General features: G+C 43.3%; 1 protein-coding gene across 3 annotated transcripts in view; it reads right to left on the bottom strand.

Annotated features, from left to right (window-relative positions):
* Positions 1-19201, bottom strand: part of septin9a (septin 9a) — a 76986-nt gene that overhangs the window by 41202 nt on the left and 16583 nt on the right. For 2 of the 3 annotated variants that reach the window (XM_068718647.1, XM_068718649.1), the window contains one exon: positions 5470-6234. In XM_068718647.1, the coding sequence (XP_068574748.1) occupies positions 5470-6234 (765 nt within the window). Of the gene's footprint in view, positions 1-5469; positions 6235-13570; positions 13902-19201 lie in introns of those variants that run through there. The other variant, XM_068718648.1, reaches the window with a different exon arrangement.

Below are 19201 nucleotides of genomic sequence, written 5' to 3'. Positions count from 1 at the left end.
CCCAACAACAGAGTATGAGGGAAGAAACAGGGACAGGATCATAATTCGTGTCAGGGAGCAGAACACAGGAGGTAGAGCTTTGCAGAGAATAGACCAAGTTTATATCACACAGCATATTGACCGTGAAGGGGAATATGATCCAGATCATACCTACAGGATCACTACTAACCTCTTGAGACAGATCAGACAGTTTTCTGTGGGACAAAACCAACAGCAACTGTTGCAACTCAGAAACAACTTCGGAAGCAACACTGATGATTTCCAGTTAAGGCACATCAGAAACACATGGGCTGCTAACCTTGCTGGCCTTGGACTGCTGTTGTATATTGTGATCCAGGAAAGGTACTCCTCCAACCGGCAAAATAATGGATGGTGTGATGCTTTGGTGAAGTGCATTATTTTTGCATTTGTTTTGATTGTTTTTGTCACATTTGTTCTCATACAAAATCAGGGATTTAGATAAGAAATAAGGGAGAACAATAGATATTGTCTAAACCAAGGTGTGACAGTATAGCTTTTTGAGGACGATTAGGACCACGAAGCCAAAAAAAAAAAAAAAATGACCAGGTATTTCTTTGTTTTGCCTCCACACGTTTGATTTTATTGTGTACTATATTATCTTTTTTGTAAATGGGGTTCAGTTAAGATGAAGATATATGCTTGGACTGTTGTATATTGTGATCAAAGAAAAAGTACAAACAGACAAAATAATTGTAATTATTGTACTTGGATTCTTTTATCCATCTTTATTGTCGCATGTATTATATTTTGGATTGTCAAATCCAAGGTGTGATGGGAGTGCGTCTCAAAAGAGATGAGGACAACAAAGCCAATAAGAATCAGGCAGGTATGACACCTTATTGCATAGTTCTCTTGTGTTGTACATTTTCTTTGACGTCAATATTTTTTGTATTTTATTGTGTACTATATTAGCTTATTTTGTAAAAGTTCAGTTAACACTATATAGGCTCAATATGACATGCTTGTGATGAAAGGCCAAAAGTCACCCCTCTGTGTTGAAGGGCTGAGATTATTCAGTTATTTCAGACTAAACTCAGTTTTTATCTTCCTCACCAAGAGATGTTCATATGTTAAAGAAGAAGAGGGTCTGGTGTTTGCTTGAACTGAAACCCTGCAGACTTTAAACTCCATGTCACTGTTTGTTTTTGTAATTTGTATTTACAGCAGATGTCTCAAAGTTTACATTTCTCACTACAGCAAGTGTTTCACCATAAACGTTGATAATTTGAAATGTGTAGCTCTATTTACAAAAGGACAGTTGTGGAATAAAGAAAAGTGTTCATCCTGTATCTGATGGAGATGAACAGAATGAAAATTGCTCTGTCCAAAAAAAAAAAAAAAATTATAGAGATAAGTTTAAGGTTCTCTAGTCTGTTAAGGACAGCTTTCACTGATAATTCATTAGTTTTACAAAAAAAAAAAAAACAGGAGTGCATTTCGTTTATGGTTTTGTATTATTTCTGTAGTGTTAGAATTTGTTTATTAAACTATGGTTAACAGCCAGACTGATGTCAGTGTTTTTATTTTAAGTTCAAAGGAAACTGGATGAACACAAGCTAGATACGCAAAATCAGGAAATCAGGTCTGTTTTTGGATGCTTCATGCAAAACACACACACACCCAGATCAACGATTTACCAGCAAGTCATTCCCATCCCTTGTGACATACCCAAGTCCTCGTTTCTAGCTAAGTCCCAGGCAGGCCCATCAAAAGGCCTTTATGTTTGTGTGAATACCGTTTAAATGTGGTGAAACCAGAATAGCAGTCAGCAGGCCAGCACAAGACCCAGCACATCAAAAGATAATGAGTCATCATTAAAAACTGTTGCTGACTCAGCTTTAATTATAACTATAATTATAAATCAAAAAGTTCCTCTAAAGAGTGACGGAGTTCAGAGCCAATAATGAATAACAAACAGACACTGCTGTTTGTTAGAAAACACAGCAGACACTTCCAATCAACCATTCACACTTCATATGCAGAAACATTCTTATTCCCGTCACAAAAAAGTTGTTTTTTTGGTTTTAAATAGAGCACATTTCATCAAGGTGCCTTGCTCAACTTCCCCATCATGCTTCCCTGGATCAACTCACCTCTTCATATAGCAGTTTAGCAATCGGCAGTTGTTAAATTAAATTTCAACAGATGTATATTAGCAAGTATCTTCTAAAAAGGAGCTTAACACCATTCTTTTTGGATCAGTAAAACAGCAGGGAATTACTTCAGATTACTTCCCGAGATCACACAGCGGTCAGTGTCAGTGTTGAGAGGGCGTGGGAGCATGGAAAGTGAACGGATTATGTTGGCACCACTCACACATTCACATGTGTAAGCAAGGCAATGCCTTTCTAATGCTGCCAGCTTACCATTCATGACAATGTAAACAGCAGATTTAGCAGAATGCTACATGCGATGTGTAATCCAACATGTCAAGGCATGGGACAGCAAACTAAGACGAGCAGCGTACTTAACTGGATGAACGTGTGCGTCTGTCTGTACACATGGGATCACATCCTGTTGAAGCACAACAAGACGTCATGCAGCTGCTCATGATTAGCCAACAAATCAACCAAAAAAACAGAGCATGTCATACACGCACCGTGCGTTTTACAACAGCTGCCGCATTCTGAACCCCGTCAACTGTGTGCGAGGATGAATGTATACATTGAATACTTTCAATACTTGTATGTGAGCTCAGAGACACAAACGCACTCGGAGCCCAGAGACAGGTAGATCTGAAACATCGCATGAGCCCTCAAGCAACAGTCTAATTGGCCAAATGGGACACATAAAAAACACACCGCCAGCGTCCCACCGGACACTGTGCTGATACTAGCAGTAAAAGTAAACAACAGAGAAATAGACTGAAGACACTCAGTTTCCCCTTCTAAAAAATATCATTGTGAAAAAAAAAAAAAAGAAAAAAAAAAAAAAACTTTGAAAAAAGAATTCGCCTGAATCCGTACTGTGTGTACTTGTTGAGGAAATGGAAAGTAAATTGTAGTTTTGGACAAGTCGTCAAAGCGGTGTGGTCTGTCAGCTTAGTTTTACTCCCAAATGACTGGAGGTTAAAGTGGGCTTCTCTAATTTTGTTTTCCTCCAGCAGACAGACTTTACAGGAAATCACACTCTCTCTTGCACTTTTAAGTCTTTCTCCATTTGTCTTCCTCTCCCCTTCTGGCCACTGAACCTCCTCTCTTTCTCCCTCCTATCTGCTCATTGTTTCTTTCCCAAGCTTCTTTCAAGCAGCGCCTCCCTCTTTCCACATGTACGACTGAGCAGAAAGGTGGTAATCTGAGCCAAATGTGGCTGAAGTTGAGACTTAATCCTCTCGCTTTTCCTTGCTTATTTTCCCCTTCTACTGACACAAGGCCACATTTCAGATATTTCGCATGCATATTTGCTGACTGATTCACCAATACCTAAGAAACTATGTGAAAGAAATTGCCTCAGCCAAAAGGCAGAAATAAATGTAATCCCTTGCTGTCTGCAAAGGAAGTGCAGTGGATGGAGAGAGGAAGAGAGAGAAACAGACAGCATAAAAAGTGGAAATTGGAGGCTTTCTATTTTTATGTTGAATGTTTTATGACCTCCACATTTGGAATGCATCACCTCCCAGCCGCGCCCACACACACACACACACACACACACACACACACACACACACACACACACACACACACACACACACACACACACACACACACACACACACACACACACACACACACACACACACACACACACACACACACACACACACACACACACGCTAATAGTTGAGGAAGGAAACGGGAAGGAAACGGCACAAACAACCCGCAAGAGAAGTGGAGATTCAGAAGCCACCGCACACAAAGCATCACAAATAAACACACGTTTTGCCAGCGTAACACAAACTAAACTCAAGCTATTACAGCCTCCTTGTGAATCAACACAATGAAAAGAGAAACGCATGCCGCTGAAACTGTAACATAACCTATGCTCCATAATCCGTGCACCTGCAGTTCTACTAAACCAAAAATAAAAAAAAGACTAAAAGCTTAGAGGCCTGCAATATATTACACAGATTAAATAAACATACTGGCAATTTAGGTATTCACAGAACTTTGCCAGTAATTCAGATTTAAAAAAAAAAAATACAGAGTTTGTCCTGAGGGTGGCGCTAAAAGAAAGGTCATGGGGTGAACTTAAATCTTAGATTTCATCAATAGTGCCCTCTCAGCAGTGCTTCGATTTTGGATAGATTTTGTGTTGATTTACAAAATGTAAAAAAAAAAAATAAGTATAGTAGTGAGGTAGAACTTCTTATGCTACAAAAGTCAAGCAAACAATGAACAGACAAAATAAATGAAACACAAAAGATCAGTAGCTAACCAACTTGCTGCATCACTGGTGACACACACACACACACACACACACACACACACACACACACACACACACACACACACACACACACACACACACACACACACACACACACACACACACACACACACACACACACACACACACACACACACACACACACACACACACACACACACACACACACCAGTGGCTTCAAGTGAGCTGGGCGATTCAGTGGCTGGCCTGATATTTCTTAAAGCCCTGGGATTCTCATCATCACCCTGCCTGACCTACATTCGCAGTTAGTCTAGACTAGTCTTGCATAGCCAGACCCATCACCGCAGCACTGTGTCAGTGCTGAACAAAAGGTCTGGCTCCACACATTATCAGTCTGTTATAGGGGAAAAAATGCTCCTGCTTGTTTGTATTTCTTTAAACCAATCATAATCTGAGCACAGGATGGAGTTACGACGCCTCTGCAAAATAGATAGTGGAAATAACAGAAGGGGAGGACAATACCGGATGAAATAGGCTGCCAATGGCAGGATTATTCATTTAGTCCATTAAAAAGTGTGTGACAGCGATCCCACAGCAATGCGCCTCATACCGACATTCACATCTGGAAGCGTGCAAAGCCGCTTTTGTACAGTCCTGTCTCTACCCGTTAGTCATCATAACCTGCAGCCGATTTGCAGTCTAAAAATACAAATAATGCTTATAATCAGTCACTGTGACACTGACTTGAATGGAATTTGATTTCCCCACATAGGTCCTGATGATGTCCAGTTGATGCAGGATGACAATCACCAAAAAAAAAAAAAAAAAATCACCAAAGTCCCATCAAGTTACCCGTCATTCTGTATAATGTCATGTTAACTTCTCGCGTTTCATTACCAGATGTACAATTTCCTTTCTCTTGGTCCCGACCAAATGAACCGACCTACAGGTGTGAAATCCCCCTTAATGTATGGATGGTATGGGTAAACAGGCTAGATGCATCCTTGAGCAGATCACTTCAACAAATATAGCGAATCCTTGGCAGCTATTTCACACACAAGAGTGAGTTTAGAAAACATGCTGAACTGAGCAGGTACTCACTGTCTGTTGGTCGGGCTGTGGGTGTCTCTGCGACCGGGGACTGCATCCTCTCCACCCTCGGCTCAGTCAGGGAAGGCAGGGGAGCACTAGGTGCAGGAGGCGGGTGGTGGTGGTGGTTGTTCTCCACTGCTGCACTGCTTGGCACCAAACCGTCCGGCTGCCTGAAGACGGGCATCTCCGGCCTCCTCGAGGCCCCCTCGACCGGGCTGATGATCGGGGACGGGGGCTCTGCTCTTCTCTGAGGGGGTTCGGGGATCCTCGAGATCGGGGCCGAAGACAGCTGGGCGTCCACCCTCTTGGGAGGGGCGGGGGGCTCGTGGGGCCGCGTCATGCCGAGCTCTGCCCGCTTGCTTATGGAGCTAGAGGTGGAGTTGGAGGAGCTGTCCAGTGGAGTACTCCGACTGCTCAAACTGACCTCAGGGCGCTTGAGACCAAAGCGGGCGATGCCGGCGCTGGGTGAGTTGTCAATCTGCTTAGAGGAAACCTCAATGGACATCTCTGTGCGGCGGGACGAGGCCGTGTCAGGGTTACGACCCCCTGGTAACTCAATGCGCCTCATGCCGGTCTTAGGGGAGCGTGGGTTGGAGGACTCGGAGGGGGAGGATCTGGTAGAGGAGTAGTCGGAGTTGCGGGAGCTCAGGTCGTAGCTCCGCTGACTGGATGTGGAGGAGGTGGATGAGCGGAGGGGGTTGGTGTTCCGACGAGTCAGGGGCGAAGAGTGTGCGGATGAATCCGTCTCCTCCACCTCAAACGACCGCTTCAGCGCTGGAAAAACACAGAACACAGAGCATTTAATAATAATAATGTTCGTGGTTAGACAAGAAACAGAAGGAACCACTTAGACCATTCAGATAATGGCTTGAGATCTGTATGATATTTTACTGTAGTCATTATCAATGCATCTTATGATTATTATGCAAAACAAAACAAAAACACTAGGGCCTAAAGTAGTGATAATTTGCGTGACCTTGTACTGACAGGTGCAGCAACTCAAACCAGAAGCAGAACCAGATGTGCTTTGATTTTAATCAGAGAAGGAAGAGAATACTAACATCTGCAGGATTTAACAAAAGCCCAAAAAACAATATGTTGACTTATTTGTTGTCTGGGAGCAAACAAATAACATACAATGCAACTGAAGATGACAAGCAGTGTGCACCACAAACGGTAGCAATAACGCGCTATGAGCACGTGAAAAGTGACAGGCCGAGCTCAAACACCGACCTACAAACGAACTTTACCACAACGAGCACGATGGATATATGGTGGCAAGGCTTTACACATTGTTGTAGCCAATAAATCGCCCAAAATAAACTCCAATTGAATATGCTAATCTTACCGGTTTTGACACGCTTCACATAGCTCGACAGCATGGCGTTTGTAATATCTAATTCACTCGGGAGAAGAATATTCCTCTAATAATCTAGTTTCAGTAATAGCTTCAGGTACAAACACACATATAGCACTGACCGAAAAGAAGGTCTTTCCTCGTGACTGAGGTTTAGGAAATGACACGGACATCTTTTCTTGATATGTAACGTTACGCAGACACCGCGCACACCTGAAGACATGACGACTAACGAACTGACCACGCCTCGCGAGCGTTCTAATGTAATGATCGCGTAACCGCTGAGCCACATAACTTTATTTCATTCACGGGGGGAACAAACATAATTTATAACAGACCAAGATATTATGGTGAACTTTTGTTACGGTGTTGTATCAACATGTACCGTGTTTTTGAGACAGCGTATTTGTTTGGTTAATATTTAAACTACTTTATAACAAACACATGAATATATGAGGCCAAAAATGTACTGTTTTAAGAGGAGGACTTCTGTTTTTGATGGAATGGTATAAAACAAAAAAAAAAGCATATTCTGTTTTGGGCTTTGTGTGTGATTAGCTCACAGTAACATTACATGTGATGTTTGATATGCTGCTGTTAATTTTTTTTTTTAAACATTTAAAACTGAATTTTAAAATACTTTTGAAGGGGTAGCACCAACACATTTCTTTTATAGTAAGTGTCTGACAAATCACACCAAACATTGTATCAAAACCATTCTCACACTAACCAGCCCTCTCCCTCCACATCAATTTAAAGTGCCAATATTCCACCAGCAGCCTTTAGTTTTAGTTGTTATCGATGTTTGATTAAAGCTTTCTTCTCTGGCAACAGTGAGCTCCATGTCAGATGTGAGGTTGACTCCAGGCTCACCTCAGCTCCGCCCGGAGTACGGAGCAGCTACAAACCCTGGAGCAACACAGCCTCTGTCCCAGATAAACACCGGAGCCAGTGCAGGCGTCTAGCCTGCTTCAAGGCTGACGGGCCAAGCACCAGCATGGGAGAAGGCCCTCCTCCAGGAACTTACTGTTTTCCCATCCTTTGTATGTTTTAGCAGGTTTCTGTGTCTGATACCGGAGGGTCTGCTGAGAAGCAGGCAGCTGATGGCGGAAAACATCCACTGGGTGCAAATTTGAAACACTTGGCTTTCACAGCCGACTGAGTAATCAATAACATTTACTGCACTTTGGCCTTTTGTATAGGCCCTGGTGTAATGTGTCCTCAAATGTCTTTAGTTGATTTGCCTCAGTAAGTCCTCTCGAATACAGAATACCGTAAAAATAAATTCCTGTGTGTTAACTGTATGTGGCAATTTTGGCACTTCTTTATTACACCACTGAGTGACAGGGAAAAAAATAGAAAGAGAGGCGATGACAAAAAAATGTGTTACTTAGATTCAAACTCTCATTGTATAGTTTACTTATCCACCATCACAGATGGTTTCATCCTTCTCTGAAACAAAGCTCTTTGTGTTGCTCACATGAAATAATGTAATTTAATTTGAGAAAACTGGCTTTGAAATTTACCCAGAAGACAGACTTGTCCTTGTCTTTGTGTTATGTTCTTCTTTAAGTAGAAGACAGTCACAATGAAATGATATGAAAAATTCACTGGATGCTGTGGTAAAGGCCTATGACATGGATAAGAATGTGTTGCCAATAAAGACAGGAAATGAACCACAAATGGTGCATCTAATTTACCGAAGCCATTTCTCCCTCCGGCCTTTAATGAACATTACATGCACTGTTCATGATGGGTGATGCTCAGCTTTTAAAGGGCAAACGCTTGAGCAGTGAAAGTCCATACAATATGCAAAAGCATATTCAAAGTGCCACAGACCACTTACATTTGTGTTAGACTGTGATTGGGATATAATGACCTCTTTGCCTGGAATTGTGCAAACTGTGTGCTGTGTGTGTGTGCCTGCTCTGTGGTGACAGAGGAGCCCGACACAGTGAAGCCCTCACAGACACAGTGGAGACAGAGGCCCTGTCAGTTGTTTCCATCTCTCTCTCTCTCTCTCTCTCTCTCTCTCTCTCTCTCTCTCTCTCTCTCTCTCTCTCGCTATCTCTATCTCTGTATATGTGTGTGTGTGTGTGTGTGTGTGTGTGTGTGTGTGTGTGTGTGTTTAAACACAGCTGTAGAGTAAAGCAAACACAGCCAGGTCGACCCTGGTTGAAGCCAAACTCTCTGCCTCTGTTGACGTCATAGCGCACTGCATCCTGAGATCTTAGTGTGCTTGAATGAAGGTAGATGGGGAGGTCACAAATCAATATCTCTCTCTCTGTTAGTTGCCTTTAAAAAAAAAAAAATGTACAAATGTGTGTTCGTTATCGAGGATAAAACCATTTGATGTCTCCAAGCTGCTGTATGCTGCTGTTGCTCTGAGGCGATAGCAGTGATCGCAGCCATTCCAACCAAGCTGAGATAATACTAATGAGCACCAATGTGAACCAAATGTCAACATTAGACCTCTCTCTGTCTCTCTCTCTCTCTCTCTCTCTCTCTCTCTCTCTCTCTCTCAGCTCTCCCTACCTCTCTTTACCTCTCATTCAACCTAGAATTGAAACCTCATTAATCTTGGGCTCACATTCTCAGCCATATACTGTAAACTTGCTTGCGGACTGAAGTGCCAAATAAAGAAGACATTGATTGCAGCCAAGCATAATGTTTTTCAACTAACACACATTAAACTGCCAGAAAAACACATGATGATACTGTTCTCCAGTGTAGCATGTACTGGATGAGCACCACATGGACATTCTCTAGGCCTCTCTGAGCATGACAGATGAGCTGTCTCTTGTCTTCAGTGGGGGGGAAACTGAGTGAATTATGTCAAACTGCTAACTAAACTAACTGTACTATCACGAGCAGCATCATACAACATATAATACTCTGGTATACTGTGCAAAATCAGACCCTGTTTTGATACTATTTCATGATCGTTTTTTAGCAATAGGCTCGAAGTCATAACTTGCAACTCTACAGATTTCATTGTTAAACTTTCAGCTAGCTTTAAATTGCCTTAACATGCATGTAATACAGCGTTACTGAAATACATTGTATTTCGTTACAAGCCTCACAGTTTGTTCACTCGCCCACAACCATGTCAGAGCTCTATTCATTTACTGCTAATGCAAATGCAACATTTCCTACTGCTGCTGCTTCACATTAAAAGCATTTAACTGGCAAAACATAGGATGACTTTAACTTGTGAAGCGGTCGCGGGGGAAGCGTAATGAGTTCGTCAGCGAGGGTACTGCCGACCGTGACAAGATTTGTGGGGAATGGAAAAAGAAGCAACACTTGAGGACAATAAGCTGTTAGATGAAGAGCTGCACGCTCTCTGTAAAAAAGTTCTGTAGTTTACCACAGTAGCCTAAAAAAGGTCAAATTGTGCTTTGGACCACTGGAATTAGGGTATTTGGCCCTTAAATATAATCTTAAAGCCCAATTTTATTTCCTGTAAGTGTCTGCCACAGTTGTCAAACATACTTTTACTTTTTTTAGAATTTACTTTCCATTCCCTGCAGAAAAAACAACAACGTTCTACTCAATGTACAAAAGAAAACCTTTCAACTCGGGCTATTTGTTTTTAGCTGTAGCATGGAGCCTGTTGTTAACTCTGGGGTCTTGCCTGGGGTTGGCATCAGTGCAGATATCAGTCTGCGTGTCCAACAGTGAGAAAAACAGCAAGGACAAGCTTTGAATCCCAACAAAGACCTGCAGTGTTCAGTCTACCTCAGAGTGACCCTTGGTGCTCCCCAGCAGCTCTGATGCTGTTGGCGTCATGAGCAGGAAACCTGTCCGAGCTGGTGAGTATAGAGCGTCCTGATAATGCTGATAAGGATGGAGACTCCTGAGGACGGCTATCATCAGCCTGTGTCAGGAGACACTTCCTCCCTCTAACGCACAAGCTATGTCTATGAGGCTCCTCGTGGCGTTTTGTCACAAGACTGACCTCAAACTTTCACAGTTAATGGTCTGTTCTTTGGCATATTTATACCAAAGCTTGTTAATAGCACAGTTTCAGTGTATTATGGGTAACGGTGCACCAACTAACTTAACGGAGTTCCTGAAAAAAAATCAGAAACCACAGCTAAGTGGCAGTTCTCATTTTGAAAGGCTTTTGACTATGATCCTCAGTCAAATCTGTCTCCGTCAACCATAAAAGATTATTGTACTAAAACAAAGTGGGTCCTCTAATTGAGAAGAGATTGTTAAAATTGTCCTGTATATGATTCAGGAGCAGTTAGTGAAAGCGGCAACCTGGAATGACAAGTTTCTTTTTAATGTTTCAGGGTTAAACGTTTCATGTGGCCTCTTTGTAAATGATAAATGCACTGTGCTCAGATCCACTCCTCCACTTCTAACCCCGACATTTTCACCAACCACAGAAATCAACTCCTGTGGAATTTCCTTTCACTGGACCAGTGAATGCCTCTAACATGCAGCGTAGAGAGACAGAGAGGAAGGCAGGAAAAGAAAGAAAAGTAAAGAGACTGGCAGCAGTGGCAGTGTTTGGGTTCCATTGCTCGAAATTGAATTAATGCAAGCTAAATATCTGGTTCGTATCTGTTTAATGGGATAGTTAACCTAGCTTAACGTTTCACTATGATTAACTTGAGAGGGAAACACAAGAGGCTATTTGCAAGACAACAGGCCTCTTTCAAGGAGCTGTAAAAATGACACCGTATGAATGTGTGTGTGTTCATTCTGCTGAGCGGAAGACCCAGTGGCCTGGTCAATGATCTGAGTCAGTCTGTGAGGTTGAAGTCACAGCTGAGGTCATCAGCCTCATGGGCAACAAAATCCTGTCCTCTGTCTGTTTCAGCCTCTCACTGGCGTCATCAGCTAAGCGCATGATAGACTGAATCACAATCAGATAGCAAATAGACACACTGTTACACGACTAAACTTCCTGTCTTCATTCACAAATCAACTGAATAGTTTACAGTAGCGTTGCACAAGTGTCACATTCTTTTTGCTTTTTCAAGAGCTCTAATAATAACAAGCATATGATGTGAATGTATTGCATGCACAACTTTTCACTCATCAAAATGTGAGTAAGATGACTGTGAGCAGCGAGGCTATAGTCAGCATATTATCTATCAAAAGTTTGCTTACAGTAGCCACCATAAGCTACTTGTCATACCAGACCAAGTAAGGCAGTAGCAGCAACCTCCCTGTTTCTCCTTTCAATAGTTGCAAAGCCTCGCCTTAAAATTAGAACGCTAGTTGACTAAAGGTACAAACAAAGTCTTTTTGGAGGATGTCTCTGAGTGACATTTACTTGATTCTGATATGGACTCAGTGAAAAGGCCAGTGCGGCATCATAATAGTAACCATTTTAATATGAGTGAATATATTCATAATATGCTTTTTGCAGATTGCCTCATATGAGCAAAGTTGAATAGAGCCATCTTTTCAAAAGTAGTTTAATGAACTATTTTATAGTGTCTAATCTCATAATAGCAGATTTTTTGATTTAAGAATGTGTTAAAATAAAAAAAAAAAAAGCCCATAACGAAGCTAATATTTTACTGTAAGGCGAGAACTTCACTTTCTGACCCTGATGCTTATCAACTCGCTGAGGACTCACGCTCCGCTGCATCTGTCCCATGCCGTCCTCACCGAGCCACACAGGTCCATACATCATGGTGCATGGTGGTGACACAAAGGTATTACCACCCACTCAGCCCAACCACGGGCAACACACACCATTGACAATCACAACAGTGAGCCATTATGTTGGTGTTACACATGAGCGGGGGCTGTCTAAAAGCATGACTTGCAGCCACATGGATGAAGCCCACTTTCTCGCTCCTGATGCCCCTCTTTTCTGAACGCCACTTATCTTTCTGCTCTGTTGCACTGTGTAAGCCGGTGGTTTAAAGACCTAAAGGGAGGCAGAGAGATTCACAATACATACCACAAGCAAACTGGTGTTGACAGAGGAGCAGCTCCGGACAAGTGCGGATGCGTTCCTAATGGCTATGTGTTTGTGAGAGACAGGAGACAGATAGTCAGATAGACAGACAGGTTGGAGGGGGGGGGGGGGGGGGTCGGCCTGTCAAACAACCCCCACACCCACCCTCCTCGCATCCAACAGCAGCCCAGGCCCAGGGGAGAGGGGCTGAGGATGGACGAGCCGCTGAGATAGGAAAGAGGAAGCACAGCCGTTGGACGAAGAAGTGAAGGAGGAGGACGAGTGGGAGGAGAGGGATGACAGCGGGAATCTGTGGGCCAGGGGCTGAGAGATGAAAAGGAAGAAGAGAAGAGGGAAGAGAGGGGGGGAGGTGTGCCAGGTGTTCCCCTCACAGCCGTATGGTCAGTTGCCGTCTCCTGGGAGCTCAGCGTATGGCTTCCCTGTCATGCAGGTCGCTCTTTAAGAGAGGCTATATCAGTTGCACATCTTTTTCCTGAATGCACCGTTTCTCTCTTTGACACATCTCAGATAGACACACACCACACCCACAACACCCACAACAAACATGCATCACAACAGTGAAGGAGACGTAAAAAACAACACTTTTAGCATGATTTCCCTTTCAACAACACCACAGCTCACCACTAGACGTCAACGAGACTTTCACGCTCGCTGTTTTTTTCCAGATCCGCTCAGTGCCAATCACACATGTGGAAACCATCTATAGTGTCCTCATGGCAGGGTTAAAGAGTGCCTCGCTCCACGGAGGGGCAAGAAGAAGAAAAGTGGCGGAGCAGCAGAGCTCAAGACAGACAGAAACTAACCTTCAAAGTCTGATATGATCCCTTCCAAGTGAGCGTTGACAGTGGAATCAGACATTTTGGGGAGCAAGTGAGTATGTGCGGGTTTGTATAATGCGAGAGAGAGGGAGCAGGGTTCCCTTTCCCCAGCAAGGAAAAGTCTTCTTGAGGCGCAGTCCCGCTTTTAAACAAATCCCAAATTAGGAGCCCATGAAAGAGAGAGGAGGGGAGGGGGAAAAAACAAAGTTGAGCAGCTCACTGATCCAAACCCTCTCTCTATCTCTCCTCTCTTTCTTAAAGCAGCAACTTATTTTTCTCTTCTCCTCCTTCTCAACTTCCAGAGCTTGGAATGAGCGAGCGATGACAACCCCCCACCCTCCCTCTCTCTCTGTCCTTCTCTCTCTAGCTCTCTGTCTTCCCTCCCCCCTTTTCTCCTTCCCTCCATACCTCCCTCCCCTTCTGCAGCCGTCCTCTCAGACTGGTTCCTTTCTGTGAAAGCTCTCATTTTTGACTGGGCTGGTCAACGTATAAACATGCAACATTCAATCGCACTTCCTGTAGGCTCGATCACATGACTAACACACTCGGGGCAACTGATGAAACACATGGATAACTGAGTTTCTTTTAAAAGCCTTACTCTGTCCATTATGCCAACATTTACATCCTATAAGCACATACATCAGCACACTTACGTAAAGTCACATAGAAAAAAGTCTCCATCCAAACGTATCTTTACGTGGATGGAGTGAAAAGTTACGGTAGATAGATAATAAATCCAGAGTGGAGACAGAATCATACTATGTACTAATATGGTCAGGACACACTCACACAGGCGGTTAGAAGATCGCCTGACATGCTCAGTCGCTCTGGAAGCAGACATCAATAAATAAGTAGCCTAATGACTTAATGACCATGTGAATGAGGCTCTGTGTCTGTGTATGTGTGTGTGTGTGTGTGTGTGTGTGTGTGTGTGTGTGTGTGTGGGGGGCGGATGTTAAGATTAACTTGTCTTGGTTAAGATGATGATGCACATAGAAACTGCTGTGTCACAGTAACCGTTGGTGTAAAGTCACTTCTATTCTCCCCCTCTATGTAAGCTGGAGTTACCCAGCCGTCCGACAGACAGCGGAAATTTGCCCCGAGGCAACAAAAGCTTATTCAACCTTTACCAGTCACAGGCCATGAGCGATAAACCAACGCTGCTGGTCTCTTCGTCAAAATGTAGTGAGCAGACAGTAAGAATTAACAGTAGTAGTAGCAGTAGTGGTGTGTGTGTGTGTGTGTGTGTGTGTGTGTGTGTGTGTGTGTGTGTGTTAGGAGACTCTGTACTTGCTCACAACTCTCTTCTCAAACACTGCTTCCAAAATGAGTGCAGCTCTGAGAGATAGCAACAACTCAGTGAAAAATGAGAAAATACGTGAAATGACAAATGCATTTAAAGAGAGAGAGATGAGAAAGTAGAGAGATAATGCAAAATAATCTGGATTTGAGCTGTAATAAATCTTTTTCGGCTGTAAAGCGACAAAAAAAAACATGGTCCCATGTGTGATTTATCATAAAGCGTTAAGGACTTAAATCTTGCATGTCCGGCAAGCTTACTGCCAATTTGTTGCTTACATTGGAATAGAGGTTTGCGTTTTCTGTTGATTTAGGCATGTTTACCAATCATAAACACAGATGTGCGCGAGTCCACAAACACACACTAACGCACATATTTAAAAACAAATATGAGGCTTTACTGTACCAAAACCTGCAATCTGATCTTAATCTTACACCACATTTCCCCGCAGTTGAACCATGCAAAGCATGTAACCCACAATATGTATGAGAAAACTCTCTAATCGTCACAAAATATTTCTGGCAAACATGAAAACTGGACCTGTGCCTGGAATTTTTAAAAGCCAGGACAGGTTAAAAACTTTTCACGTAGCTGGCTGGGACACTTATAGTGGGTAGTCTTACTCATAAAATTGGCTCATCCAGATATTGTCATCTATAGTATTTAAGCATACTTCTTTCCTTGAGGTATGAACACCACAATATCTGACACTGCATCCCCTCCCCCAGCAGGGGTCAGTGTTACTCCTATAAATAAAGCCTGTCGCTATGGGCAACAGTGTTAGTGGGAGCGGTGTCACCAGCGTAGAGCAACGTGATCTGGAAATAGATAAAGATATAGACATGGAGAGAATCCTGCACCCGACACACCCTCCACCCACACAGTGAGTCCTGCCCAACAGACGTGTGTCAGATTCCTCCACGCCCTGACACACACTCACATTCAGACTAAAGCTCAGATGCATGGGAACACACAGACGACAGATTTGTAAACATGCGCACACTTCAGTGAGCAACACATGTATGGAATCTGCCCTTTATTCACTAAAAAACACACACACACACACACACACACACACACACACACACACACACACACACACACACACACACATGCATAGAAGAAAAGCACACTTCCTTCCACTGCATATCCTTGCAAGCCCCAGCAAGCCCAGACAGCGCTAATTCAATCTGCTGTAACAACTGTCACACAGTGTTTTTCGCCCTGATCTGTAAGAACTCCACTCACATCATAGCAGTCGTAGTGGTGCGGTATGCAATGCACTGCTCTGAAAACAGTTAATCTGCCATTAACAGAACATAAGCCTCGGACGCGGTATGTAATGGCCTAAATGTTTGCAAGACTGTGAAAGGTTATACATGGTCATGCATGTCTTTAGCTTCTTATGGTGTGAATTCCACCACACCGACTCTTCTTTCTAGGGAATCCGATAGCTGCGCCATGATTATCATTATCAAAAAAAAAATTCTTCTTTGTCACCAGTGAGGATGAACTGTATATAGAAGTAATGCAGTAGGCCAGAGAAAAAGTAAACATACATATCATTATCATATCTGTAGGATTTTCGGATTCAGATTTTAATATTAGTTAATTACTAATGTCCGCAGATAAGGAATCTTTTGGGGCCTTAGGCTTCCTGTACTTTAGTGTATTGTACTGTATTTGAATAGGCAGCTGCATGGTGTTACATTGCGCTGCAGGATACACATGAAGAAAGACAGAGACAGCCGCCTACTGTTTAAAGAAACCCAGACCACCACCACTCTAAAGTGGGTCCTGTCCTCATGTGAGCTGAAAAATGAGAGGAGCAGAGTGGGAGGAGGAGAGGATAACTTCTATAAACGGATGCCAAGCCGGCATGGCAGTTGCTAGGGCAATGCTAGGGTAAGGCTGGGGCAACAGCGGCCGATCTGCCCACCAACAGGTCCACACCAACAGGTCCACACCAACAGGTCCACATGCCTCGCCGCCAGTCTGCACCCTCCCCTGCAGTCCGGCCTGGGCCAGTGGACGGACTTCCTGCGATTGCTGGAATCTGAGATGTTGCTCCAAGAAACATCTCAATGTTGACCAAACACTCACTGGACAGTGCAAGAATTCACCTGAACTGTTTTATTCCCAACTGAAGCTGCATCAAATGCATCTTCTTACAACGTCTTGAAATACCAGATTCTGATTCACCACCAAAATGTAACCACATCTACCTCTGCAGATCTAAAAAGTAAAAAGTAACTAAAAGTTAAGTGGCAGATGGAAAAGGGGAAAACCCTTTAACTTAGTCAATAGTAGTGTCAATAATAATCTGTCTGTAAAATATTAAAGCCTTTATATAGATGACAAGTAAAAAAATAAAAGGTTTAAAAGACTGGATTGATGTAAAAATCTTTATGCAAAACTGTAGGTTATTGTGAAAAAAATAAACAATTAAGTAACATTAGTACTGCTAAAGGTAGGTGTTACAGCACATGCTAGTATGACCAGCACATGCCAGTTTCACAGTGTAAATAATGATCTGTGACTCATTTCAGGTCATGTCAGGTTGAGACAGTCATTGTTATTTTAAACATTACCAGTATCAGCTACAGAGGAAACCCCAGCATCCTGCAGAGCTCATCCTAAAACAACAAAAGCTTTGTTGGCCTAGATGCAGACAACTTACCCATGAGTCAGGCTATATCAAATAAGCCATCTGGAAGAGGTAAAAATCTGTGCGTGCTGAGCGTTAGTGAGTGCGTGCATTGAATCTGTGTGTTCATTTGTACATGTGTGTATACTTTGGACGCGACTGGCTAGTTACTGCAGCTCTGTTTACATGGCAACCTACATAACAAGCAGCTTTACCTGGCTCAAGACTTCAGAGCGGAGAGGGGGAGAGGAGGGAAAGATGGACTAAACAAGAAAGAGAGCAGGGGAAAGGTGGGGAAAGGTGAGCCAGTTCCCTCCCAAGGCAGAGAAACTAGTGGAAACTAGGAAGCCGGAAGATTTGAGAGAGCAACAGAGAGACACAGAAAGAGAGCAGCGTTAGTATGACTAATGGAATCAGTGGCCCTGGTAGTGTAAACATAACCAGAAAAAGTCCTGGCTGTCAGTACAGTACAGTACAGTACAGTACAGTACAGTACAGTGCTCTCAGCTGCAGTGAGGACTGCAGTATGTTCAACATTTTCAAACATTCAAACTTCTGTCTGCATTATTTGCTGAATTGGAAATGTAGTAAAGATACTGTACATGGGGCAGCAGGTCAGACAGTTTCACAATATTAGACACACACACACACACACACACACACACACACACACACACACACACACATATGTAGACCCCTCGCGTGGCCCCACAGCCCACATGGAGAAGTAGCTTCTTCTAAAGCATATGCACAGCTGTAGGGACAGCAGCTGTTCTTAACCAAATGTTAAACAGCAGTACCCAGCTAGGCTCTGCTAACTTTAATCAAATACAGCACCTGTTGGAAACATGGCACTGCACGCACACACACACACACACACACACACACACACACACACACACACACACACACACACTCACACACACACACACACACACACACACACACACACTCACACACACACACACACACACACACACACACACACACACACACTCAGGCATACCCCCCTCAATTTGCTTTTGCTCAGTGGCTTTATTTGCAGTGGCCAGTGTATTTGTGTGAGTGTATCGACCACCTGCCTACGTGTGTGTGTGTGTGTGTGTGTGTGTGTGTGTGTGTGTGTGTGTGTGTGTGTATGTTCCCTCGCGCTTGTTAAATAAAGAGAGCAGCTGTTCTTCATCTCAGATCTCTCTCTCATCTAATAACACTGTTTAGTACATCAACCAGCATGCATTATGGTCGCCATCCTTGTTGCTCCGGCTGTACCTCTCATATTGTTCTGCTCAGTGCAACACCAATAGTGAAGCAACATAGCCACAATTTCCTTCAATGAAACTTTCCTGTTAACCTTCAGTGGGTAATATTCAAAAAACAGGTAGGCTCACCCAAAACAGCACGTGTTGTCTTGTGTTAGTGTTCACAACAGAGAGAGGAAGACATACAAAAGTATTTTAAATCAACTCTACTCAGCACCTCCACCTGGTGGGGGAAGCGTATATTTCATATGACTCCAGATTCAAGGGGACGGACATCTTTCACTGAATTCATTAAAGCCTCATATGGGTCAGCTAAAGCTGCTATAAGTCATGAGTCCGAGCTGACTGTGAGCCGTGTCACACAGACGTTCATGAGACATCGTCAGATGACCCAGCTGCAACTGGAATAA

Source organism: Cebidichthys violaceus, unplaced genomic scaffold, assembly GCF_023349555.1.
Source record: "Cebidichthys violaceus isolate CVI_PGR_0920_01 unplaced genomic scaffold, fCebVio1.0.p SCAF_23, whole genome shotgun sequence".
Lineage (NCBI taxonomy): Eukaryota > Metazoa > Chordata > Actinopteri > Perciformes > Stichaeidae > Cebidichthys > Cebidichthys violaceus.
This window is presented reverse-complemented; position numbering and strand designations above follow the sequence as displayed.